At 33.7% G+C, this 24,105-nt stretch overlaps 8 protein-coding genes and 1 long non-coding RNA gene across 10 annotated transcripts in view; 4 read left to right on the top strand and 5 right to left on the bottom strand.

Moving 5' to 3' along the window:
• The first annotated feature begins 12 nt into the window (after positions 1-12).
• Snx27 (sorting nexin 27) lies at positions 13-5,433 on the top strand. 2 transcript variants are annotated; one of them, XM_089868370.1, is made up of 11 exons: positions 13-300; positions 400-502; positions 581-709; positions 1,519-1,782; positions 1,847-2,027; positions 2,124-2,284; positions 2,361-2,450; positions 3,218-3,367; positions 3,440-3,568; positions 3,955-4,012; positions 4,099-5,433. In XM_089868370.1, exons 1-11 carry the CDS (start codon positions 47-49, stop codon positions 4,101-4,103), a joined length of 1,524 nt encoding a protein of 507 aa, XP_089724496.1. In that variant the 5' UTR covers positions 13-46; the 3' UTR covers positions 4,104-5,433. The 2 variants fall into 2 exon arrangements, with proteins under 2 accessions (XP_089724496.1, XP_089724497.1); XM_089868371.1 differs by having other exon boundaries at positions 23-300; positions 4,093-5,433.
• A 352-nt stretch (positions 5,434-5,785) lies between these two features.
• Positions 5,786-6,999, bottom strand: LOC149692588 (m-AAA protease-interacting protein 1, mitochondrial). The gene is made up of 5 exons (XM_089868396.1): positions 6,608-6,999; positions 6,465-6,536; positions 6,265-6,388; positions 6,062-6,191; positions 5,786-5,987 (listed from the first exon to the last, which is right to left on the bottom strand). Exons 1-5 carry the CDS (start codon positions 6,995-6,997, stop codon positions 5,897-5,899), a joined length of 807 nt encoding a protein of 268 aa, XP_089724522.1. The 5' UTR covers positions 6,998-6,999; the 3' UTR covers positions 5,786-5,896.
• On the bottom strand, positions 6,906-9,485 carry LOC149692587 (GPN-loop GTPase 2). The gene is made up of 3 exons (XM_089868395.1): positions 8,683-9,485; positions 8,396-8,619; positions 6,906-7,785 (listed from the first exon to the last, which is right to left on the bottom strand). Exons 1-3 carry the CDS (start codon positions 9,161-9,163, stop codon positions 7,609-7,611), a joined length of 882 nt encoding a protein of 293 aa, XP_089724521.1. The 5' UTR covers positions 9,164-9,485; the 3' UTR covers positions 6,906-7,608.
• Positions 9,486-9,581: 96 nt separating this feature from the next.
• LOC149692586 (U3 small nucleolar RNA-associated protein 15 homolog) lies at positions 9,582-12,258 on the bottom strand. Its single transcript, XM_089868372.1, has 8 exons — positions 12,124-12,258; positions 11,659-11,936; positions 11,476-11,599; positions 11,100-11,413; positions 10,949-11,033; positions 10,623-10,874; positions 9,896-10,088; positions 9,582-9,791 (listed from the first exon to the last, which is right to left on the bottom strand). The coding sequence occupies exons 1-8, from the start codon at positions 12,211-12,213 to the stop codon at positions 9,622-9,624; spliced, it is 1,506 nt and encodes a 501-aa protein (XP_089724498.1). The 5' UTR covers positions 12,214-12,258; the 3' UTR covers positions 9,582-9,621.
• A 102-nt stretch (positions 12,259-12,360) lies between these two features.
• LOC149692585 (coiled-coil domain-containing protein 124-like) lies at positions 12,361-13,277 on the top strand. The gene is made up of 4 exons (XM_089868398.1): positions 12,361-12,516; positions 12,575-12,728; positions 12,786-12,900; positions 12,968-13,277. Exons 1-4 carry the CDS (start codon positions 12,361-12,363, stop codon positions 13,173-13,175), a joined length of 633 nt encoding a protein of 210 aa, XP_089724524.1. The 3' UTR covers positions 13,176-13,277.
• Positions 13,278-13,893: 616 nt separating this feature from the next.
• Edc3 (Enhancer of mRNA-decapping protein 3) lies at positions 13,894-16,107 on the bottom strand. The gene is made up of 5 exons (XM_089868376.1): positions 15,944-16,107; positions 15,402-15,874; positions 15,188-15,341; positions 14,900-15,123; positions 13,894-14,482 (listed from the first exon to the last, which is right to left on the bottom strand). Exons 1-5 carry the CDS (start codon positions 16,105-16,107, stop codon positions 14,142-14,144), a joined length of 1,356 nt encoding a protein of 451 aa, XP_089724502.1. The 3' UTR covers positions 13,894-14,141.
• Positions 16,108-16,289: 182 nt separating this feature from the next.
• Positions 16,290-17,375, top strand: LOC149692583 (uncharacterized). The gene is made up of 3 exons (XR_016382822.1): positions 16,290-16,428; positions 16,548-16,638; positions 16,697-17,375. It is a non-coding gene; the product is annotated as an uncharacterized LOC149692583 (long non-coding RNA).
• Positions 17,040-22,402, bottom strand: LOC149692582 (tetratricopeptide repeat protein 21B-like). The gene is made up of 19 exons (XM_089868353.1): positions 22,223-22,402; positions 22,025-22,154; positions 21,847-21,957; positions 21,602-21,768; positions 21,171-21,530; positions 21,004-21,102; positions 20,648-20,938; positions 20,387-20,587; positions 20,039-20,326; positions 19,857-19,977; positions 19,114-19,776; positions 18,911-19,037; positions 18,685-18,853; positions 18,513-18,623; positions 17,879-18,451; positions 17,594-17,818; positions 17,398-17,518; positions 17,277-17,344; positions 17,040-17,214 (listed from the first exon to the last, which is right to left on the bottom strand). The coding sequence occupies exons 1-19, from the start codon at positions 22,250-22,252 to the stop codon at positions 17,137-17,139; spliced, it is 3,933 nt and encodes a 1,310-aa protein (XP_089724479.1). The 5' UTR covers positions 22,253-22,402; the 3' UTR covers positions 17,040-17,136.
• A 94-nt stretch (positions 22,403-22,496) lies between these two features.
• Pbp49 (proximal sequence element A Pbp49) overlaps positions 22,497-24,105 on the top strand; it is a 1,878-nt gene continuing 269 nt past the window's right edge. Inside the window, exons 1-7 of the mRNA XM_089868386.1 lie at positions 22,497-22,868; positions 22,927-23,052; positions 23,115-23,208; positions 23,271-23,420; positions 23,489-23,620; positions 23,680-23,927; positions 23,994-24,098. Of these exons, the coding sequence (XP_089724512.1) occupies positions 22,639-22,868; positions 22,927-23,052; positions 23,115-23,208; positions 23,271-23,420; positions 23,489-23,620; positions 23,680-23,927; positions 23,994-24,098 (1,085 nt within the window). The 5' untranslated portion in view covers positions 22,497-22,638. The remainder of the gene's footprint in view (positions 22,869-22,926; positions 23,053-23,114; positions 23,209-23,270; positions 23,421-23,488; positions 23,621-23,679; positions 23,928-23,993; positions 24,099-24,105) is intronic.

Below are 24,105 nucleotides of genomic sequence, written 5' to 3'. Positions count from 1 at the left end.
GGTAAATTAAAAAAATTTGCAAAAAATTCGCCATTTTCCTTTTAAAATGGCGGAGAGTGAAGATTCGGATCGTAGCCCGGCTATCGAAGATAGACCACTTTTAAGCGGTCCAAGAGTGGTCACTATTTATAAAACTGAAACTGGATTCGGATTTAACGTTCGAGGTCAAGTTAGCGAAGGTGGACCCTTGAAAAGTATTAACGGAGAACTGTACGCTCCACTCCAACATGTAAGCGCCGTTTTAGAAGGAGGAGCCGCTGAAAAAGCAGGGATTCGAAAAGGAGATCGAATATTAGAAGTGTAAGTAATCGTTTAAAAACATTTAAAACTAGTAGAAGAAAAGCTTAAACCCCTAAAGCGAGTCAGTACATTTATTCTATGATAACAAAACACTATTAGAAATCGCTGCAATGTTGAGGGATCCACCCACAAACAAGTTGTTGATCTTATAAAATCTGGAGGGGATAAATTAACTCTGACTGTAATCTCCGTCACCCCTCAGGTTAGTTTTATAGTTTTACAGTTGCCTGACCCCTAAATGTCATAGTTCAAGTTATTCTAGAAGAATTTAACCTTACAGGAAGCTGAGAAACTAGAACCAAGTGATGATTCTTCGGGATATTCTTATATAGACTATAGCGAGAAACGTTCATTACCTATTTCTATACCAGACTATAATTGGTGTGAAAGAGATGGAGAAAAATACGTTGTAATGAAACTAACTATTCAATTCAGGGTTCATACAAACCTGGAAAACCAGGAAAACCTGGAAAAATCAGGGAAATAAATAGTTCAGGGAAAATTCGAATTTTTAGTAAAATTCAGGGAAATCAGGGAAATTTGCGTCAAACAAGGGCCGAGTAATTAAGAAAAATGTTCGTAAACATATACCCTCCATAGGATTAACATTACACTAAACTTTGGAGGCTCATAACTCTGGTTATATTAGATATACGGGGATGTCCTTTGAGTATGTTATAGTCCTATTTGCCCCCCCCCTCCTTCGTTATCATTTGTTAAATAGGATACTCCATACACGGGAAAAACCTGGGAAACTCAGGGAAGTATGTGGGGGAAAAACCTGGGAAACTCAGGGAAGTATGTGGGGGAAAAACCTGGGAAACTCAGGGAAGTATGTGGGGGAAAAACATGGGAAACTCAGGGAAGTATGTGGGGGAAAAACCTGGGAAACTAAGGGAAGTATGTGGGGGAAAAACCTGGGAAACTAAGGGAAGTATGTGGGGGAAAAACCTGGGAAACTAAGGGAAGTATGTGGGGGAAAAACCTGGGAAACTCAGGGAAGTATGTGGGGGAAAAACCTGGGAAACTCAGGGAAGTATATAGGGAGAAACCTGGAAAACTCAGGGAAGTATATAGGGAAAAACCTGGAAAACTCAGGGAAGTATATAGGGAAAAACCTGGAAATGTCAGAGAAATTTGTTTTCCAAAAGTTGTATGAACCCTGTTTATCTAGAACTTTGCCCCCCCTTGTTTTTAATGCCAATTTTCATTGTATAGGTTTTTAATATTTATATGGCTGGTAGACATCTATGTTCCAGGAGGTATAGGGAATTTTCTGTCCTCCATAACAACCTCAAAAAAGACTTTCCAGATTTTAGTTTTCCAAAACTCCCGGGCAAATGGCCTTTCTCTCTCTCAGACCAACAATTAGATGCTAGGCGGAGAGGGCTAGAGCAATATCTTGAAAAAGTATGCGCTGTCAGAGTTATAGCGGAATGTGACGTTGTTCAAGAGTTTTTGACAGACATGGATGATGAAAATGTAACTAAACTAAAACCCATCCTAAACCATCAAAAAACGTGACTAATGTAGAACTTTCTCTTAGGGAGGAAGTTCCGCGGCTGTAGATTTAAAAGTATTACTTCCTGATAGAAATACGGTAGTTGTTAATGTTAGAAAGAACAGTACAACTGAGGAAGTCTATCAGGCTGTAATAGAAAAAATCTGTATGACTAAAGAAGTATCCACTTATTTTGCCCTATTTGAAATTGTGGAGTATGGATTTGGTAAGAAACTAAGAATGAAATCAAAAACTCCACTTTTGAATTTGAAAAAACAAAAAAAAAAACAAACAAACAAACTCAATTTTCTAATATATTTAGAGAGAAAACTTCAACCAAATGAATTCCCACACAATCTATACATTCAAAACTATAGCACAGCCACTTCCACTTGTTTACTCGTTAGAAAGTGGTTATTCACTTTGCAAAAAGAAATTGAACTTAGTGAAGACAATCTAGCGTCTTCCTTCTTCTTTTGGCAGGTAAATAACCTTAAGTAGGCCTAAACCTCTATCAGTAGACTTAAATTAATAAGATTTGGGCTTAATTTTATTTTAGGCAATTGATGATGTTAATAAGGGCCAAATCAAACCGGGTAGTAAACTATATGAACTCAAAGCATTACAAGACTCTTCTAGGAAATTAGAAGTAATATTATTAACCTTTAAATTTGAGAGAAATAGGCGAGCTAACTGTGGAACAACTTTAGTTGGGGGGGACGTCAAAATATGGGGGAGGAATAGTCGGACTCAATCGTAATTGGTTGGTTTGTAGCCCTTCTTAGCCAATTACAGTTGAGTTCGACTATTCCTCCCCCATATTTTGGCGTCCCCCCCTACTAAAGTTGTTCCACAGTTAGCAGCTCGCCTATTTCTCTCAGATTTCCCAGGGCCATAATCCTTGTTGAAAGAATTGGCCTTATTCCTGATCAACGCCACCGAGGCGTAGCGGCTACTTTTGGAACTATAATAATACGGTAGCCCATCAGAGGTGGCGCTGGAGTCGATATACTCTGATGGAGATCTGTTATTTTCTATGTTTTGATTATTACCGCTTCAACTTCAAAAAACATGTTTTAACTAATTATTATTAACCTAATAATCTCCAAATAGACCAAAATCGAATGAAAACTTACTCCGAAAGTCTTATTTCATAATATTAGACAGAATAAGAAAGGTGAAATCAACTTTTAATACTTTTGAAACCATATCGCTTGTTAAGCCTTGGCTATTCACATGATACAGAAAGATCAACAAAACATAGAAAATAATAGTCCATCGACTCCACGGCCAACTGTAATTGGCTACTGTATTATTATAGTTCCAAAAGTCGCCGCTACGCCTCGGTGGCGTTGATCAGGAATAAGGCCAATTGTTTCAGTTTTTAAGTATTATTTTCATCACTTTCCTGTTTAGTATCTGAAACTTGCCAGATCTTTGGATGGTTATGGTGAAATATCCTTTCCTCATTGCGCGTGTGATGCCAGGAAAGAAGGTCATGTTGTAGCTACATTAGGCATTCCCAGTTTTAAACTTCAAGCCTGTCGAGATGATGGAACTATGGAGGTAATTATTAATTAAGTTTAGTTAATAGTTAATCTAGAATAATTAACTAGTATTTTTCTAAACATAAACCAGTCTCAAGTAATTGAATTCACGTGGGATTCTATCAAAGAATGGGAAGTTGATGATGAAGGAATGGCCTTTTCCTTTCAATATGATCGACCTGATAAGAAACCACGTTGGGTTAAAATATTCACTCCTTACGTAAGTTAAAATTAATTAATTTAAGGTTAAAATTAATTAATTTAAGGTTAAAATTAATTAATTTAAGGTTAAAATTAATTAATTTAAGGTTAAAATTAATTAATTTAAGGTTAAAATTAATTAATTTAAGGTTAAAATTAATTAATTTACGGTTAAAATTAATTAATTTAAGGTTAAAATTAATTAATTTAAGGTTAAAATTAATTAATTTAAGGTTAAAATTAATTAATTTAAGGTTAAAATTAATTAATTTAAGGTTAAAATTAATTAATTTACGGTTAAAATTAATTAATTTACGGTTAAAATTAATTAATTTAAGGTTAAAATTAATTAATTTAAGGTTAAAATTTAATTTTTAAATTATTTTTTTTTTTTAAATTTTTCAGTACATCTTCATGTATGATTGTTTTGAAAAAATTCAAGAAGAAAGAAGCTGGAAAGAAGGTAAGTATTTATTTTTTTATCCAGGTTTAACTTTAATTAAATTAATTAAGGGTTAATTAACTTAATTTAATTTAATTAAGTTTCAGATTGACTTGGGTGGCCTTAAAATATTGGTTTATAGACTGTAAATAAAATAATGTGGTAAAACTAAAAAGAAATCGTGTCTCTGAAGATGAAAAATTTATTAAATTTGATCCCCCAATATTTTGCGGCCAATGAAAGGGGTTTCAAATCTTTCTATAGTAAAGAGAAAGTCGACTGTGTATATAAATTATATAAAACAAACAAACAAACAAACAAAAAATATTAAATGGCATAGTTTAAAAAGAAAAAGAAAGTAAAAAATTGGCTTAAATAATCAAAGCCAACAACACCAACCCAACCTTCTTCCCCATTTCCATTCATTCTTCTTCTCGTAACTGCTCTCTGCTCTTTTATTTGCTTTAGTTAATAAGTTTAATTACCCTTAATGAATGAATTAATTAATTAATATAAAACATTTAAACCTTCAAACTTTCCCTGCCTATCCCACATATCAATATTAGTCTTGTATTTCTATTTTCTAATTTAGGCAAAAAAAATAATAGCTTAACTTTCTCAAGTCCGTAACATTTAAATTTTCGAACAAAACCAAAAACATCCCTAGGGGATTAATTAATTAAAAAAAAAAAAACCAGTTAAAAACCCCCTAGCATCATCTACTATAGTTGTAACTAATAAGTTATAGTTTAGTTTTGTTGTAATTTATTATTATTATTATTTTTGTTGGTATTTACTAAGTTTCCCCCCCCCATTCATTCATCTTTTCAACAGTAATTAAGTCTTTAGTTAATTAATTTTATTTAACGCCCCCCCTTCCACCCACTCATTAAGTTGTTATTAATTAATTAATTAATTAATATTTGTAACTCTTTTATATCTTTTTAAATTTGTATAGTTTAAAAACAAAAAAATCCTCATTTAGTTTAATTAACTCGCATTAATTAATTTTTAAAAAACAATAAGAGCAGCTGAATTAAATTAAATCCAATTACAAGAATGCTCATTTAGTTAGAAATAAATAAATAATTAGTTAAATAATGAAGCTCCGTTAGTTTAAGTTTAAAACAACACACCCATCACATGAACAAACAAAACAAACAACGCGACTTTTGACGCGTTTTAGGAAGAAATAAACAAACAAACAAACAAAATCAAATTCCAATTTAAAAGTAAAAAGAAAAAATTGCAATCAAATTTTTTGTAAAATTCTCACTCTCCTAAATAATTATATAAACGAAGAAAATATTTCTATTTGGACACTATTTGTGCCAAAATGCACATATTATATATTGTTTTTAGGTTGTTTGTTATTAAAGTTGACGTAAAACTAGTCATATTATTATTATAGATTGCTAATAAAACAAATTAATTAAAAAGGACTAATTAAAACCTTCCCCTTCCTTCCTTGATTGGTAATTACTAATTAGTTTTAAAGGATTCTTTCTCTTCCCCTCCCCCCAACTCCCGAGTGTTTTGCATTGCAAAGTATTACCAATTAATGTATTGTCAAGGCCTTTCCTTAATTAATTTTCATTATATTTCAGAATTACCCTTAAAAGAAAGATTTGACGGAGTTTTTTAGGTTATTTTTTTTTGGCCTATAATCCTTTGATAGTTGTACAAAATGTTTTTATATATATATATATTATTGTGAATATTGTACATATTCTATACTCGAGAAAAGAAAAGAATGAAAAGAAACGCTTGAAAAAATGGAAATAAAACTTTACATTGCATTAAAATTCTGCTTTATTTAATTGAAGAGTTTATAATTGAACAAATTAATGGGTGTTTGTTGATTGGTGGGAAAAAAGACTAAATAAAACTAATTAAATGAATACTTTAATTATTTTTCAAATCAATGGCTCTAAAGTGGTTCAGTTGATTTATTATCCATTCTCCATTGACTCCCTTCGTAAATTCTCTCCGGAATCTGAATAGAATATTTATATTTCATCTTTTTTTCTTATTTTTGTCTTGGAAGAAAGTTTGAGTCTAATTTTATACCTATAATTGCAAATTGTGACTCTATTTTCATATTCAGCAGCTTCAGTAATATTTGGGATGTCTTTTATGCTATCCAGATCATAAATACAATGAAACACTACTAAGATTTCAGCATGTCTCTTTGTGGCATCTGAAGGACAAAAAAATACTTCCTTTTATGGTGGCAAAACTACTAAACTAGTTTTCAAGTATTTTCCAAGTACCGTCATCTATAATAATCCCAATTTGGTATGGGAATGCAAAATAGATATCATCCTTTTTAATTTCCAAACGTTGTCTTTGAGCCAATGTGAAGTGTGTATAATTTTTCTTGATTTCAGCTAATGCCTAAAAAGGTTTTCAATGTTTGAAACCATAGTTCAATACCATATTTAATATTTAATTAGGATAAAAATTCACTTGCGTCAGGAGTTATAAGGCCTTCAAGTGCATTAAAAGTACCACTAGCCAATTGAGAAGATACATAAACCATAGCCTATTTGATGTACATACTGAAGTTAGCTTACAAATTTATACTGTGGAAAGTATTTATGAAAGATTGATCACCTGTTTAGCACCAAAGATGAAATCTTTTATATTAAAATCAGGGTCAAAATAAGGCTGGATAATAATTTTGGTTATGAACCAGTTTTTAACGGACAAAAATAAATTTGGCCATATCTGTGGATGTCCAATGTCCATTAAGTTTGGTGTTTTTTCATCTTTTGAATCACCAGATGAATCGGGAAGTGGTTTCCCATTGGTAGAGAAGAGTCTACAATATCCTAAGCTAATATTTTTCTTTTTATACGCCACATTATGGTCAGTTTTGGGAACAAATGACCTTAATAATGATATTCTTCCATTGACAGTGGTTGAATTAATTTTATTCAAACCAAATTGTTTCGGCATTAACAGTTTATAAAAGGTTTTGGCGATTAAACCCTGCTTTGACATGGTTAAAATGTCTTTGTAAAACAAATATTTGTTGTATCATCAACTGCCCCAGCCCACTTTGTCTAAAAACTTCACTAAGCCTTGGCCAATATTCAATAACTTTACCTTTTAAGAAATACCGCGTAATAAATACGGTCGAAATACTAATTTATATTGTGGGCCGCACTGATTTCACTAAATTTAATTTAATACCGTGATTAAATCCGATTAAAATGGTTAAATTTTCACCCGACAGATATGAAAACTGTCAACCACCAATTCAAGGTCAAAAGGTGAAAGTTCATTTCATACCGGAAATGGCGCGAAATTTAAAATAAAAAAACCGCCGACGGCGCCGACGTACTCTTAAATGTTTTTAATGATTCAAAAAACGTTTGTTATCAATACCGCGTAATAAATACGGTCGAAATACTAATTTATATCGTAAGCCGCACTTATTTCACTAAATTTAATTTAATACCGTGATTAAATCCGATTAAGATGGTTAAATTTTCCCCCCACAGTCAACCACCAATTCAAGGTCAAAAGGTGAAAGTTCATTTCATACTGGAAATGGCGCGAAATTTAAAATAAAAAAAAAACGCCGACGTCGTAAATATGTTTTTAATGATTCAAAAACGTTTGTTATCAACGTATGACTCCTCAACTTCTTGAATATAACTCGTATGATCATCATTACTCATGGCAGAGCACAAATAATTTTGAAGGCTTCCCTCTTCTTGGGCACCAAAGATGTACCCATTAGCTCTATCAACAGCTTGTAAAACTCTATGGACCGTTTTCTTATCCTAATAAAAGACATTGAGTCTAAAACCATGGATAAAGAATGCGCGTGCGGAAATTTGTTTCCACGCTATAGGATCGGCAACTCCCTATCTCGAACGACAGCTTATTCTGTGTATACTCTGTTACAACATCGGTTGTCAGCACGCACAAAGCTGTTTCTCTATGTAACGTAGCTTTGTACGTGCTGACAAGAGACTGAAAACTTCAGGATATTCAGGATTTAAAATATCCGCGAGTTTTTTAGCTCGAATGCACGACCTCTAGGCCTTAGTTACAAATACTGTGACATTACCTACAGCCTACTACACGTATTTGAAACTAAGGCCTAGAGGTCCGTGCACTCGAGCTAAAAAATTCGCGGATATTTTAAATCCTGAAGATCCTGAAGTTTTTGGTCTCTTGACAGCACGTACAAAGCTACGTTCCATAGAGACCTAGCTTTGCGCGTGCTGACAACCGATGTTGTAACAGAGTATATACAGAATAAGCTGTCGCCCGAGATAGGGAGTTGCCTATCCTGTAGAGTAAAAACAAATTTCCTCACGCGCATTCTTTATCCATGCTAAAACTGTTAATTATTATTGACGCCTTTGATATTTTAAAATGGCTTACATTAATATTCAGAGGCTGAAAAGTGACCAAACTATAATCTTCAACTAATCCAATCATGGCTTCATTAAGTTTTTTAAATTTAGAAAGAAAAGGATCAACATCAAGTTCATCCAGAAGATAAGATAAGTTCAGAGTTTCAGTATAATATTCTAAATTAAAAGCTAGTTTTCCAAATTTTTCAACTAAGTCTACTTTTGACAAGACATTAATGTGAGGCATTTCCACTGAAATATTTGAAAAATGTTATGAATTCCATCCATCAGACCAAAAGAGATTATAAGACCTACATTGCAACATTGTTGACAAAGATGTCAACAAAACCGCGATAAATTTCCCAGGATCACTACAATAATGACTGTCAACTAAATGAACAGTGGCTAAACGAAAATCGGCTTTCTGCAGAGTAGCTAGTATGTTTTTTATGGAAGAATGATGAGTGTAAAGTTCAACTTGACCAGGGCAATCAATTAATAAGTAATGGTCTTTTAATTCATATAGTTTTTTCAATAACCAGTCTATGTTTTCTTCAAGAAATTCCATGCAATACATGAGACCACCGTTTGGCCCCAAAGACAAGTCTTTCATTACTTCTTCTAGCGTAATTAATTCGGAAATGTCAACATCGGGTTTAAAGGGCATTGACTCATTTGCTGGGTCTAAATTGACAATTGCAACATTTCTACCTATGGCTTTTAAAAACTGGGACATGCCATCGCAATATGTAGTCTTTCCAGAGCCCGGGGGCCCGATTACGACTTGGGCGAACATAGTTTAAACGTGATTAATTGGGATTAAAATTGTTTTGGCGCTGACAATGAGCGCAAACGATTACGTGAGTCACGTGACTCAATTCAAGTACTGTCCTAGCTTGAAAGCCAAGGCTTAACGTATAGTCAAACGTCAATCAACGTACTCAAATTAATTTTGACATTTAACGCGACAATTAAATAAAGTCCACGTTTCACTAACAAAAGAATTATTATAAATACCTGAAATCGTGAGTTATTTACTGAAACCTAAACAACAACCACAAAAGCCGGACCGAAAGTAGGCAACACACTCTGACAATAGCAGACGACTTTGAAGGGTAATGACCCAAAGGGGCTGTACATAAGCTATAAGCCGACCTAAGGAGACTAAGTGGTACCTTTGGTTTTAGGCGGGTTATTTAAATTAAAATAAGTAATTTCATTTAAAAATTAAATACAAGAATTTATTAATTCGTTCTAGCTTCCGGTTACAGAATTTCCATTTGAAACAGTTAATACGCATTGTAAAATGCCACTAACTTCCATCATCTCCTTTAAATACTTGCACTCTTTTTCCATTACCATTTCAATCTTTTCAAACTGTTTAGACAATTCAGGGTTACTTTCCATGGAATCACCGTAAAGATCTGGAAACAAATATTTAATAAAATAAAATTAAATTAAATTAAATTACACTTTAAACAATAATAAAACCAAGAAATAATTAAAAAAAAAAATATATAATCGTTACCTATTAACATGGCTGTTACATCCATTAACAACCTATTATAACGTGGATCTGGTAAATGTCTCGATAAAAATCTAATTAACGGTGATAAAGTGTTAGCGTCTCTTCCAGCTAAAGCGGTTTTTAAACCTCCCCTTCTAATAAGTTCTTGCATAACACTGCAAGCAATGTACGGTTTCTTTGCAATACCGGATCCCTACAAAGAAATTAAACAACCATGATATAAGTAAAACTAATTGGCCTTATTCCAGATCAACGCCACCGAGGCGTAGCGGCGACTTTTGGAACTATAATAATACGGTAGCCAATTACAGATGGCGCTGGAGTCGATGTACTCTGATGGAGATCTGTTATTTTCTATGTTTTGATAATTACCGCTTCAACTTCAAAAAACATGTGTTAACTAATTATTATTAACCTAATAATCTCGAAATAGACCAAAATCGAATGAAAACTTACTCCGAAAGTCTTATTTCATAATATTAGACAGAATAAGAAAGGTAAAATCAACATTTAATACTTTTGAAACCATATCACTTGTTAAGCCTTGGCTATTCACATGATTCAGAAAGATCAACAAAACATAGAAAATAATAGTCCATCGACTCCACCGCCACCTGTAATTGGCTACCGTATTATTATAGTTCCAAAAGTCGCCGCTACGCCTCGGTGGCGTTGATCAGGAATAAGGCCAATTAGTAATTAAATTAATTTCAAATTATAATATTACTCTTAAAACTTGATCCAAAGCTTTGCTGTACTCAAAAGACTTCAAACATTTATCATAGTCTTGTAGTTTATAGATTCTCTCTTCCGGTACAATAAAATCCGCATTTTGATATTCATTTCCATACATTTTGAACCGAAAATGAGTTTTATTTTTGGAAGATTCCATTTTTGCTTTCATTTCTTTAGTTTCGTTTAAATGACGAACTGATATTAAACCATCACTCATTCCAGTTATTACAAATTGATCTTCAGGCTAAAATATAACGCCAATTAATTACCTAGAAGAACATTAATTAATTTAATTTAATCTAATCAATCAAGACTTACAGCAATAGCTAAACTCAAAATAGGAGAAGGATAATCCAGAGAATGAACTACTTGATAGTTCAAAGTGTCATAAATTTTAACTTGCCTAAAAATTAAATAACATAATTAGAATTGGTCTAAAACAACTTGAATACTTAATTTATTTATTTACTTATCCAAGGAACCAGAGACTAATCTTGAGTTATTTGAAGCAAAACTTAAGCATGTGACTGTTTTATGATGTTGACTGATTTGGGTCAATAGACGACCACTGACAGCATCCCATACTTTGACATAAGATCCACCAGCCGATGCAAATAAATTCCCAGATGGAAACATAATTACAGCTTCTACGGGTGCAGCATGGTCTACGGTTAAAACAGATTCAGATGACCTAATGTCAAAAAGTTTAACAGAGTGATCATAGCTGCCGGTAAGTATTATAGATTCATTGGCAGGACTAACAACACCAGTTCTTATGTAATCCTATCAGGATTAAATGATTATTAATATAAAGTAGATGGTAATTAAATGATGAGCCAACTGACACTATGTCCATCTAGAGTTAATAAATTTGTTTCTGCAGGGATATCCCATAATTTTGATGTTTTGTCATCGGAAAAACTGATTATTTGCGTTCCATTTGGCATAAATGAGCATCTATGACAAGCTCTAATTGAAGAAATGATGATTATGTAATGTTATTCCCATTGTTTCACACTTGTTCTTACGCTTTGTGTCCTTTAAAAAGTCTAAGTTGGGCTTTAGATGCCACATCAAACAATGCAACAATTCCTTCATCGCTACCACTAATTAAAAGTTTTCCATCATTACGAAAATTGCCACCATATGCGGCAGTTTTGAATCTAGATATGGTTCTGACAACTTGGTTTGATTTGGAATTATAAATTTGGATTTTGGAAGAACAAGTAACTGCGTAATCATATGGTTCCGTTTTGGAAATATCCACATAATCAATGGGACCATAATCTTTAATTGAAACTGGAAACTAAAATTAATTTTAATTATACAAACACGTGGTGACACAGCCACGTGGGTAAGTTGGGGGTGGGGGAGGGATAGTTGGTCTGACCAAGGCTTAAGACTAAACTCTTGTAAATGAGGTCATGACCAATTTTATATGATTTATAACGTTATAAATATTTATACGGTGTTAATTTATAATTAATTCTTACCCCTAATCGCTTCCAATAATGATTGTCTTCAGTTAATTGATAACCAACTTTGGGTGTTTTGAAAATTTCGGCTTTTTTGTACTCCGCCATCTTTAAAGTAAAAGTTGCGTAATTTGCTATGTCAAAATTGACCTTGACCTTTCACCCCTTGTTTGTAACAGACGACGGCTAGATCCTCTTGTCAAATTATGACATTTACAATTAATTTTTAATCGGATTTAAACTCTTAGAAATAAAATGCCGAAAAAATTTGGAGCAAACACAAAGCAAACGGAAGCCCGAGCTAGAATAGAGCAAAAGAAACAGAATGAGAAACTGCAAAAGGAAAAACAGCTGGAAGATGAGCTATGGAAGGATGATGACAAATCACTTATGAGGAAACAGCAAAGAAAGGTTTGTCTCTTTAAATATATTGGTAATTTAACAATTTGGAATTAATCTCTATTTACAGGATGAGAAAGACAAGAAAAAGCAAGAAGTTTTAGAACGCAAAAGTGCCAGCAAACAAGCCTATGAAGAGGAAATGAACTCCATCAAACCAGCAAAAGTTCCAGTACCATCCAAAGTTACTAGGGCTGAAATTGCTGAAAAGCTCAATTCTCAAGGTAAATCTGATATTAAAAATTATTAATTATTCTTCATTAACTCTTGCATTTACACAGAAAATGGAAAAACTACTAAAACATTCATACCAGAGACTCCTCTTGAAGAAAATGTAAATAGAATTGTTGTTGAGGGTGAAGCCAGGTCTATCGATGATGCCATTTCCGTTTTGAGGTAAATAATACTATAATCTAATATTAATTTTAACCTTAAATTAATTATAACCACATAATTATTTTAGTCTTGGACCTGAAAAAGTGGATAAACATCCTGAAAGAAGGATGAAAGCTGCCTACGAAGCTTTTGAACAAGCAAACCTTCCCAAATTAAAAGCGGAAAATCCAAACTTAAGACTTTCCCAATTAAAACAAATGTTAAAGAAAGATTGGATGAAATCTCCCGAAAATCCTTTGAATCAAAGACAATTGGCTTACAATTCCAAAAGCTGAAAAAATTTCAAATGTATTACTGACCTGTATTCCCTAAATTATTTTAATTGTGCTACTTGTACTTTCTTAATAAATAATAAATAACAAAAGTTATTATATTAATTTTATGAACCCTAAATATATTATTTAAATAAAGAAAAAAATACTTTATGGATTCTCAACAAATAAAATCATTGCACAATTAAACTTCCTGTATTTTGTTTATCTATATCTATATAAATCAAAGTCCTGACTGACTGACTGATAATCAACGCCCAGCCCAAACCGCTTGCCCCAGAAGGCTGAAAATTTGCAGGAACGTCACTCATAAGTAGTAGGCGCGTACTAAGAAAGATTTTTCCAATCCGCCCCCATCTTAAAAAATGGCGCCCAGAAATGTAAAAAATCTTCTCTATGCAACAAAGTCTGCGCGTTTCAACCAATTTCACAGATATTTAGTACACTGACAACCTATAGACGGGCTGAATGGTTTTTCGGGTTCGATTTGTTGCCATCTTTTTAAATGGCGGCCAAAAACTTAAAAACCCCTCTTTATGGAATAATTTCCGCATGAAAAGTAATAAAAAATGTCCCGACGGGCTGACGGGCAACGCTGAGTGCCTTTGCTCCTAGGATGCTACAAAAATATTTGTCATCAGTTAAATCTACCCATTCTTTGTATCATTTTGATGGAAGTTCTTATTACACGCGAGCGACGCCGCGGGTAACAGCTAGTTAATTATATTTATCAAAAAATAATTTTATTTCTGAACAAAAAAAAAGAGAAGAAAATGCTCGCAATGTCTTCATAAATTCATACATTTATAATTTTATATCAAAAAAAAAAAAAAAAAAAAATATCTGGTTTAAACTTCAACCCGGTCGGAATAAGCTGCAAAATGCACAGATCTCAATACAAAACTTATTTTAACAATCTTTTGTTTTGTTTTTCAATAACATATTAACAACTTTGTTCAATGTTGTTTTTTACCTGGAAACATTATTTTCATATAAAGGAATAACAAATTTTGACCCAAAAACGGAGACATATTTTACATTGGACATGGAATAAACTTTAGAGGGTATCCCCAAATCACAAAGATGAAGATTGACCCCGCTAAAGGCAAATGGTAACAATGGGGACAAGACCCATTTAGGGTTAAACAAAGAAGCTCCGCTCGGAGGGGGATCTAAACATAAAACTGGGGCCCGACAATGATTCACCCATTGGATTATAGCCTTAAAATATAGAGATTCAATGTCGTCAAGACGGATGTCTTCCGTACTTTCAAGGGCTCCCACTATTATGTCAACCTTTGATGGAAGATCTGGACACCAGAATCAAAGATTTTTAGTACTTTTTTTTTGGTGACTTTCCTCAGAAGTGATATGAGACTAGAAGTGAAGGGCTCTAGCATTGGTAATAGATCCTGGCACTAGTGAACAAATTTGAGGATTTTATGCCGCTTCAATCGCGCCTACACTAGAGAGAAAAAAATTGGTCGAGTTCCAAAAACATTTCATACCCCCTTCCCCTCAACCTAAAGCGGAGGAACACGGACGCGGGCGCTTGAATCTAGTTCGGCCGTCTACCACCCCGAGCGTCTCACGTTTTAAGGGAAAATTCAGAAACCGCTACCAGAGGGCCAACCGTTCGTGTGTTGTCAAGAATATTCACTTTCGCCCAGTGAAGAATTTGGTTCGTTCAGTACTTCTGGTCTCATCTCACTTCTGATTATACTTACCTTCTATTTTGGATATAATTTTCCCATCTGTATACTCAAACAGAATCAATTCTTGGCCAAAATATCTATCGGTAACCCTAGGGGCAACTGCCATCTTCATCAGATGAACTTCAACTCCGTGATTAGTAAGTTGTCTAGCGCAACTGACTCCCTGAGCTCCTTGAACATGATTACCACAAATAACAACAACAGTCGGTTTTTGATGAGTATTTTGAGGGTTAATCCTAAATTAATTAATTAATTAATGAAGAAAATATGTTAAACAATTAAGGCTTGATAGACAAGAACCTGTGACTTCCTCCAATCAAATGCAGAATCATTTCAGAAGCGGCTCTACCTATAACTTCAATTCTTCTATCGAGAGAAAACCCAATTTTTTCAATATTACTTAGAATGATGTCTCTAAGCTCTCTAGTAATACTTGGCACAACAAGACCACTGTCTGGAGTCATGAAAAATAAAGATTAGCTCAGAATAAAATGAATATTACGTCAGTGTATACCAGTCACAAACTCTTTTTCAACAACGCAAGGAACTTGAACTTGTCTATAAACAGCTGGTTCTTGTTCTAAAATGTTTTCATCATTTCTATACTTTACTTGTTGATTTCGTCTATTACAATCGGTCAAACGGACCACGTCTGGTCTAGAACGGGCGCTAAGTTCTTCTTTTACAGCTTTTTTATCAAATAAGGCCAAATTCTTCTCAAAATCAAACTCATTTTCCAAGATATAGTCGCTAACTGGTTCATTAAAGGCAGCGTCATCTCTTTCGGAAAATCTACGCCTATTTTCGTTTTTCTTAGGAGTAGTAGTGACCTTTCGTCTACAATCCAAGGAATTATGAGCCAATTTCTTTCTGTTGTCATCTTGTTTAACGGGACTTTCAAATGTATCATTGGAAGCGGAAGATTGGTGGTTTTCATTTTCATTCAATTTACAACTTATTATTTGAATTTCTTTGATATCTTCGGCTCTGAAATAATATTTAATTACTCGGTTCCACGTATTAATTAATCTAATTTAATTTAATTTAATTAAATACCTTAATGTAACCTTAGGAATTGCGCAAGAAATTCCATTCCTTTGGACATTAGTCAGGGTCAATGTTTGTCCATTGACATCAACTTCGTTCAGTTTTCCTTCGTAATCTCCTAGTACATCGCCACATCTTACCGTAACTCTATAACCGATAAACTTAGTTGCCATTTAGAATACTTAATTTAATCGCATTTATCAATTAACTGCTGTTAATTAGGCCAAACGAAACTTTGTATTGTATTTTTCTTGGAAAAAAAAAAAAAATAATAAGGAAAACCCCCAGTGACGAATCCACGATTTAGAGTCAAGGTCAAAAAATAGACTAGAGTAGTCTAAAGTTAAATTGTCGCTAAGATTATATGAATCGAAGTCTTCGACAATCTAACTTAACAGCGTAACTATTTTGTTTATCCCTACATTAGGAGAATTCATACTAACTACAGTAGTTTTTATACCAAACCGCGAAATTCGAAATTTTCAAACTAGAAAGTTCGTACCAAATTTCAAAAATTTCATTTTTTATGAACAAAATTATGATTATTAACTTAGAATATTAATATTAAAAAGTATCTATAAAATTCTTACCCTTTGTCGTCATGAAACCTTAGACTTCCTATTGTTGCGTCACCTCAACAGATTCAATTGCAAAAATGTGGTGTAGATTACAGTTATTTCTCATTTATCTCCTCAAATGCGAAGGTAAGTGAATTTTAAGTATTTTTAATCGCCTAATTAATATACTAATTAATTTTTTAAGATGATGTCTCGAACTATTTTAATAGTATTAAGCCTTTTTCTCATTTACAATTTGGGTGAAGTTAAAACTAAAACACCTTTAACGGTAAAAATGTATCAAGAAAGCGACAACAGTCAATTTAGCATTGAGAATAGACCTAAAATTGAAACTACGGATTTTAAACCAATATTATGCAGATTTTTCTGTAATTTAAATATACCGAAATACATGTGTCCATGTAAATGCCCTATTCCACCTCATTACTATAATATCTACAAGAAAAAATAATATTAACAATTAAAGTTATGAATTTCATCACAGTGCTTTTAATTTCATGTTTCTTAATTAAAAAACAAACAAACAATGTTTTTAAAAGTGCATTTATTGCATAAATAATTAAATAAATTTGAAAACTGGACGGATTTTATTTTTTTTAAATGTAAATCTAAATTCATGTAAATCTAAATTCTTAGATTTGAACGTGATTTCTCTAAAATATCTTTACGAATTTTAGGATATGCTGGATATTTGTTTAACACCTGTAAAATTAATCAATTAATTTTAATTAAAAGTTAAAACTAATTATAATATAAAAACTTGCATCATGGCAAACATCAATTGCATCTACAAATCTCTTGGCTTTCATGTAATTAAATGCCAATTTGTAACCTAATTAATAAATAATGTAATTTAAATATTATTAACTTAATTTTATTAATTACCAATGGTAGGATTTGCTTTGTTGCTTTGTTTCCAGGCGGATTCGTAATTTATAGCCGCGTCATGGAAGGCTTGTTCCTTTTCCATTATAAGACCCAAATATTCATAGGCCTTAGTACAAGACTAGAAATAATATAATTAAACCTCACTTAGAATTAAATTAAATTAAATAAACAGACGCCATTTTAGTATAATAACTTTATTATATTGTAGAACTCTTCTCAATAAATCAGTGGCCAAGTCATATTTTCCCGATTGCACATAAATATCTGATAACAAGAGCCAACATCTTTCCAAATATTCTGCGTCTCCAAAATTCCAAACAGTTTTAGCGACTCGTTTTAATTGATTTCTAGCTTTTGGAATATTTTTCAGTATCATATAGGCAGTTGCCATTCCTAATATGACTCCAATGTGATCCCTCTACATTATTATTTTTATTAATCAGTTAAAAATAATTTTACATTAGTTAAACAAACGTACATATCTATCATGAGTAGCTAATTGCAAAAAATCTTGCAAAGCGGCTTCAGCTTCGCTTCGGTAACGTCTAGCCAATAAAATGAAATTGTACATCAAACGATAGTCAAATTCGTCGGCCCTCTCTTGTATGTCTTGCAATAGTTTTTCGGCAGTTCTTATAGCCGATTCTTGCGAATCAATTTGTTCAGTTTGTCTCCAATCATCGGTAGATTCAAAGGATTCCCCTCCAATCGTGTCATTATCGGGATTAATGCACATTTCGATCATATGGTAAGAGGCCATCAAACCCCATTCGGAATCATTTCTACATCGATTGAAGCTCTTCATGGCGCTGTTAACGTCTCCGGTGTACCATTCAAAAAGTCCTCGACAATAATAGAACCCGGGTTCCATAATTTTCCCTTCGTTTTTCTCTAAAAACTTTGGTTTTTCGTCTAACTTTCCCACCCTTCTTATAGCCTCAATGTAACGCGCCATGGCCGGGAAATAATCGGGTTTTCTATCAAATAATTGTTGGAAATGAACTAAAGCCGCTTCTAAGTCATTTTTTCTAAACATGATATCAGCCATCATCTGAAATCAACATTCCCTTACATAATTAGTCCCCAAATTGAGGAAGAAACATGGAATTTACCAAAATTGCGGCGTCATTTTCTTTGTCAATCTTGAGTATGGTTGTACAGTATTGTCGGGCGGTTTCTAATTTATTTCCCGCCATTTCAAGTTTAGCCAAAGACAACAGAATCTGAATTTTTATTTCGTATTAAATTACAATTTAAATATTTAATATTTTCTTTATTATGTACATCAGGATTATTATCATCGTAAGTCAGGGCTTCTCTGTAAAACTGGCTAGCTGATACCATATCTCTTTTCAGCTCCATTCTCTCAGACAACAACCGACAAATACTGACGGCTAATTTCTTTTGCTCTCCGACCGCGTCTGGTTGCTCAACTGTAACCCTTCTCATAACCCTTTTTACAAAAAGATTAAAATTAAAGCCCTAATTACTACCTGAAAATAACAAATACCGTGATTGGACATCTCTGGCTTTTTGCAAAGTTTGCAAAGCCTGATATTCTCCGTCAACTTTTAAATTGACTTGTGATTGAAGCGAGAGAAATTTCGCTTCCCATTGTAGCTTGGTTAATTCATTATCTTTTTGAAATTTAATTAAAATAATTATCGCTGGCTGTCAAGACGGAGAAGTCAAGATTACTTGGCATCATTATACCTTGACTGTCAACTTGAAGTGCATTAGCTATGACATCATCAGCTTCTCTATATCTCTTCATACGAAAGAGTAGCTCAGCTAAATCGTATCTTAATTCCATCACGGCGCCAGATTTAGTCGCAGTGCGATAATAAGACACTGCTTTATCAAAATTATGAATTTTAATCAAAGCTTGACCAATTTTTCGGGCCAAGACGGTATCTCTTGGATTTTTCTTCATGGCCTGTTCATAAACTTCAATGGCCCTTTCCGGTTCTTGTATACTCATGTAAGCATCACCCAATAAAAGATACGATTGCGCTGTTGGGTATTTCTCGACAACTTCGCGGTAACAACTGGCGTATAGCCTTTTATCTTTCCGATGATTTAAGTAAATATCAGCCATTTTTTCGCGAGCTTGAAGATAGTAAGCTTGCTCGGAACTAATATTTCTTAGCATTGAAAGGGCTTGTTCAACATCGCCTCTCGATAATGACAAATCAGCGTTTGAAACGATGATTCGAACTTCTTCCGGAGTTCCTTTAAATTCCTGTAACGCGTCTTCCATTATTTTTGCAGCTTCGTGTTGCATGTTCAATTTACGGTGGACATCAGCGAGTTCCAAATATAACGAGACTTTGTCATTAGTACTGATTTCTTGTTTACTCTTTTTCGTGGTTCCACCTTAAAATTAAACGTACTTCATTGAGTTGATAGCTACCCCCATCCCTCTTTTACGCGGTCAAGTAGTAATTAGATCTCACTAGCTAGCTTCAATCCAGCGATACTCATCCCAGTTTTTAAGGTTTTAATCGCATCCTGTAACTCCCCTTCCTCTTTTTGAATTCTGGCTTTTACCAGATGAAACTTGAGTTTATCTCGAACCTAGGAACGTTACTTTGAACCTTGATGCATCTTTTTAAACCTTAGTTTAACCTTAACCTACTTCGAAGCTGAAACTGAGCGCGACTTCAAGGGCTTGACTAGCGCTTTGAATTTTGCCCTGATGTAATAAAATTTGAGCTAATAAGAGCCTGGCATCGGCGAAGGCCTCTTCTTGATTGAGACATCGTTGTAATAATCCCTCAGCCGCTTGAATATCACCAGCGAGATATTTAAGCTGAGCCATGAAATAAGTGGCTTCAAGGAGACCGGGACATGCCCGAGTTACGGGTTGTAAAATGGTTTGACAACGTTTCAACGCGGGTGGCAAAGGTTGACCTGTGCTAACTGGCTATATATCCAAGGAAATGAATTAAATCCACGCCTAAGTTACGCTAATTGAAGTATTTACTTGATCGGGAACGTATTGAAGATACAATCGACAGACTACTAACAAGAAATCCGGATTCATAAGGAGGAAATGTTTTAGACCAAGAGGGTACGCGTCTAAAGGCGCGAAATGCGCGTCAACGCATTCATTTAAATACCCCAAAACCTCATCCGTCCTTCTCCCTTGTTTCTGAGCATGCATTCCACAAAGGAATAGTAATTCCTGCGCAAAATTCAACATGATCATCGAAGCTAAAATACTTTATTGAGTGGTCTAACTAACAGGCGTCATTCCCGAGGATCTATGTATCTCTTTCAACAGTTCCAACTGTTGCTCAGCCACTTCAAACTGATTATCGTAAAGCTGACACATAATAACGCCTATAAGTGCCGGCATATAACTTTCATCAAGTTTAGTGGCGCTATGGTAATATTTAATAGCGTCTCTCATTTTCCCTTGTAGCAAAGATTGATAACCCAATTCTGTGACGTATTCTGGGTTAGTTGGGTCAAGAGCGACGGCTTTTTCGCAATAAATAAACGTTTGTTGAAGAATAACTGAACGCCTTCCACACTAAGATGAAAATAGGCCTTAAACTTTAACCCCCTATTGGAGCGGTTATAGTAAGACTTATTTACCACTCTAGCAAAAACTTGCGCGGTTTCAAAATACAAAGGCGCATTTTTAGGTTCATTTTTATCAATGTTTCTAAGTAGATCAGAAAGTAATGAAGAGCCCTAATGCAAAATTTTATTTTTAGGTATTTCATAAAAGAAATTCGCCTATTTTCTAGTTTCCGCTTTACTTTGGCATAATCTCCTTCGTGACAAAGAGCATTCAATAATAAATGTCTTTGAGCTTCCAGACATACTGGGTCTTGAACTAACGCTCTATTGGCGCTGTCATTACTCAGTTCCCAATCTTGGGAAGCCAATTGTATTTTCATTTTTTCTAAGAGAGCCGGTGTGTAATTTGGATATAATACAACCACTTGGTTGATTATTTCCAAGGCTCTCGATAAGTTGCCAGTTTTCTCAAAACATTTGGCTTTTCCAAATAAACATTCCGGATCGGTACTGGCTGCGCTTTCAAAAAATTGGGAAGCATTTTTTCCCACATCTTTTCCAAGGCTGTTTAATTCTAACCAGCCTTTTAATATAAGACCCTAAAGTTTCAAATTGGTATTTGTTTAACACCAAAACACCGGAAACGATGGTTAAAAATTAGATGACATACATCTCTAGATGTTGAGGCGATCTTTAATAATCTGTCTATGTATTCCTTAGCTTTATCATACCGACAAACAAAGTATAAAAAGACACCACCGTAGAATAGACTTTTTTCAGAAGCCTGTTTTCTATTTTCTTTTAATTTTGCGTCTAACTGTGTTACAGCTTCTTTGTCTGAGTTCATTTAAATATAATTCAATTTAAAACTAATTTATATATAAAATTACAGTTAAACTATATATCATGGCATACCAACTGTTTTGCATTTTTTGTGTGCATGAACTAGAGCTAAACAAACGCCAAGAACTATGTCTCGATTTGAATGAAGTGGATCTAATTCTCTAATACCTTCCTGTATTCTCCCTATCATAATTTACGCCAAGATTAAAATTTTCCTGACTAAAATTAAGGGGTTGTCATAGCAACCTACCTTCAAGTATGAGAGAAACACCGAAGAAAAATTTATAAACAGGATCACCAGGAAATTTCTTTAGACCGTCAGATGCGGCATTTTGCATGGATCGAAAGAAACCTTCTCTGGCGTAATAAAACACTCTTCCCTAATCAATAACTTAACTAATTAACGAGATGAACGTAATTAAATGAAATTGATCACTGATCATCATACCTGAATTAAAATTTCTGTGGAATCTGACATTCTTTACCTTACGTCAAACTTGATGAAACGTTTTCTTATTTTTTGCTCTTTGTCGTTTATAAACCGGGAAACACAGTCTAAGTTAATTAAAATTATTTATATTTATTATGCTTGGAAAACTTCGCATTCAAAAAACGCATGTGGTTCAGTTACCACGGTAACGTCAACAAACACACCGTACAGGCGTACACACGGCTTTTTGGTGAACGAAAAGGGAGCCTCCTAGCGGTGACCTCATTCACTTCCGTCGGCCATTTTCGAGAGTTTACGCACTAGTCGAATCACGGAGCTGTATTTTAGCTCCGTGGTCGAATCAAATAGCACGGTGTTCGCGCTGACTTTAAAATTTGATAAACCACGTGGTTTTTAAGCCTTGTCACTGAAAAATGGACAAGTATACGGATAAAGTCGATAAATTACTATCAACTAAATTTAAAAGACCCTGCATTTCGGATGTAATTTCCGTGAAAGACTTTCAAAACAGTTGGTTAGCGTTTATAAATCCACAAACTGAAAAGCAAGATGTTGAGGATACCAGGGATGTTCACGAGGAAATAAAAAAATCAATGAAAATTACTGATAATCAACTCTATTATTCCTTACATTACGATTGCGAGTAAGTTACAATGTTAAGCCTAATTTTTTTGCATGTCTAAATATATTATAAATAATAGCCCGGATAATATGGATTGCAATGTTAAAAATACGATTCCAATTACGACTCCCATAACGCCTATGGGTGTGTATAATTCAAATGGTACATTAAAACCTATTGAAGGTATTGATTTAATGACGGTTAGGTAAGAATTTGAATTAATAAGTATAGCTCCTTAATTAAAATTAATTTAAAAAAAATATAAAGTCTTCAAGTAGCTGATATGACAAAAAGATCGGAAGACGCTAAATACCGCATTACTACTCGAAAAAACTTTAAGGATCATCCATTCGATATAATAGTAATTAAAGATGAATAAGTTCATTAGGCATATATAAATTAAATTAATTAAAACTGTACCAGGTTCAAAAAAACATTGCCACTAGCGATGTACGTGACATTCCAGAAACTGAAGTATTATTAGAAGTACACATTTATCGACCCGCTAAGTTAGATAGCGATTTTAATAAGTATTACGCCAAAAAATCCAGCTCTAGGTGTATGGTCTCTATGGTACGAAAATAAAGATACAAATTAATCAAAATTAAATTTAACTCTCTCTGTTCAAATTAAAATCACAGGTATTAGAACAATACATTGTCTTAGGCAGTCAAAAGTTAACTGTACTTAAAGACCAATTATACTGTTTATCAAACGAAATCAGAACGAAAGAAATGTCTGACCTAAAACAACCCTTACCACCAAAGGCAAAGGTCAAATAATATATGCTCAATATATTCAATTTCTGTTGTAAACATGTAAATACCTATAGGACGTTTACAAATCCGGATTTTTTTACATTAACGGTACATTCTACAACGATCTTCGAGATCCAGAGAACAAAGACTATAGTCAAACCGTAATAGACTGGGCAGAAACTCACACTCCCGAATTTGGACCCTATGAAAAGAGAAAAATGGAGGAAACCACATTTATGGATTTAAAATTAAAATTGGGCTATCCTTACGTATACCAACATCAAGGCGATTGCGAACACATCATTATGTTCCATAACATCCGGTAAATAATTAATTAATTACATCAATCGGGATTGACCATTAATTTAATCGCGTTTTTATACAACAGAATGATCAACAAAGACGATACCCACAATTCCTCGGATTACCCTTTTCTTTTAACAAAACGTAGAGGAAGCGCGATATGCATGTTGTGCAGAGAAAACAGCCCAAAGTATTAA

The sequence above is a fragment of the Phalangium opilio genome, unplaced genomic scaffold, assembly GCF_054372755.1.
Source record: "Phalangium opilio isolate 3A_F unplaced genomic scaffold, DU_Popi_V2 ptg000024l_1, whole genome shotgun sequence".
Classification (NCBI taxonomy): Eukaryota; Metazoa; Arthropoda; class Arachnida; order Opiliones; family Phalangiidae; genus Phalangium; species Phalangium opilio.
Note: the sequence above shows the minus strand (reverse complement) of the source record. Positions and strands in the feature narration are given on the sequence as shown.

Coding starts and splice junctions, on each gene's coding strand:
- LOC149692586 (XM_089868372.1), bottom strand. CDS start 12,213: ATGGCGGAGTACAAAAAAGCCGAAATTTTCAAAACACCCAAAGTTGGT. Junction 10,089..10,622: donor CTTTGGATCAAGTTTTAAGA/GTAATATTATAA, acceptor ATTTCTTTGTAG/GGATCCGGTATTGCAAAGAA. Junction 9,792..9,895: donor TGTAACAGCCATGTTAATAG/GTAACGATTATA, acceptor ATTTGTTTCCAG/ATCTTTACGGTGATTCCATG.
- Snx27 (XM_089868371.1), top strand. CDS start 47: ATGGCGGAGAGTGAAGATTCGGATCGTAGCCCGGCTATCGAAGATAGA. Junction 2,028..2,123: donor AATTGTGGAGTATGGATTTG/GTAAGAAACTAA, acceptor TAATATATTTAG/AGAGAAAACTTCAACCAAAT. Junction 3,569..3,954: donor TTAAAATATTCACTCCTTAC/GTAAGTTAAAAT, acceptor TAAATTTTTCAG/TACATCTTCATGTATGATTG.
- LOC149692588 (XM_089868396.1), bottom strand. CDS start 6,997: ATGTCAAAGCAGGGTTTAATCGCCAAAACCTTTTATAAACTGTTAATG. Junction 6,537..6,607: donor TCATCTTTGGTGCTAAACAG/GTGATCAATCTT, acceptor TACATCAAATAG/GCTATGGTTTATGTATCTTC. Junction 6,192..6,264: donor TGGGATTATTATAGATGACG/GTACTTGGAAAA, acceptor TTTGTCCTTCAG/ATGCCACAAAGAGACATGCT.
- LOC149692582 (XM_089868353.1), bottom strand. CDS start 22,252: ATGTCAGATTCCACAGAAATTTTAATTCAG. Junction 20,588..20,647: donor GATCCTCGGGAATGACGCCT/GTTAGTTAGACC, acceptor AATTTTGCGCAG/GAATTACTATTCCTTTGTGG. Junction 17,519..17,593: donor GAGTTCTACAATATAATAAA/GTTATTATACTA, acceptor TATTATTTCTAG/TCTTGTACTAAGGCCTATGA.
- LOC149692585 (XM_089868398.1), top strand. CDS start 12,361: ATGCCGAAAAAATTTGGAGCAAACACAAAGCAAACGGAAGCCCGAGCT. Junction 12,517..12,574: donor TGAGGAAACAGCAAAGAAAG/GTTTGTCTCTTT, acceptor CTCTATTTACAG/GATGAGAAAGACAAGAAAAA. Junction 12,901..12,967: donor GATGCCATTTCCGTTTTGAG/GTAAATAATACT, acceptor TAATTATTTTAG/TCTTGGACCTGAAAAAGTGG.
- Edc3 (XM_089868376.1), bottom strand. CDS start 16,107: ATGGCAACTAAGTTTATCGGTTATAGAGTTACGGTAAGATGTGGCGAT. Junction 15,342..15,401: donor TGAAAAAGAGTTTGTGACTG/GTATACACTGAC, acceptor TCATGACTCCAG/ACAGTGGTCTTGTTGTGCCA. Junction 15,124..15,187: donor TTGATTGGAGGAAGTCACAG/GTTCTTGTCTAT, acceptor TAATTAATTTAG/GATTAACCCTCAAAATACTC.
- LOC149692587 (XM_089868395.1), bottom strand. CDS start 9,163: ATGTTCGCCCAAGTCGTAATCGGGCCCCCGGGCTCTGGAAAGACTACA. Junction 8,620..8,682: donor TTTGTCAACAATGTTGCAAT/GTAGGTCTTATA, acceptor CAAATATTTCAG/TGGAAATGCCTCACATTAAT. Junction 7,786..8,395: donor TTCAGCCTCTGAATATTAAT/GTAAGCCATTTT, acceptor GTCTTTTATTAG/GATAAGAAAACGGTCCATAG.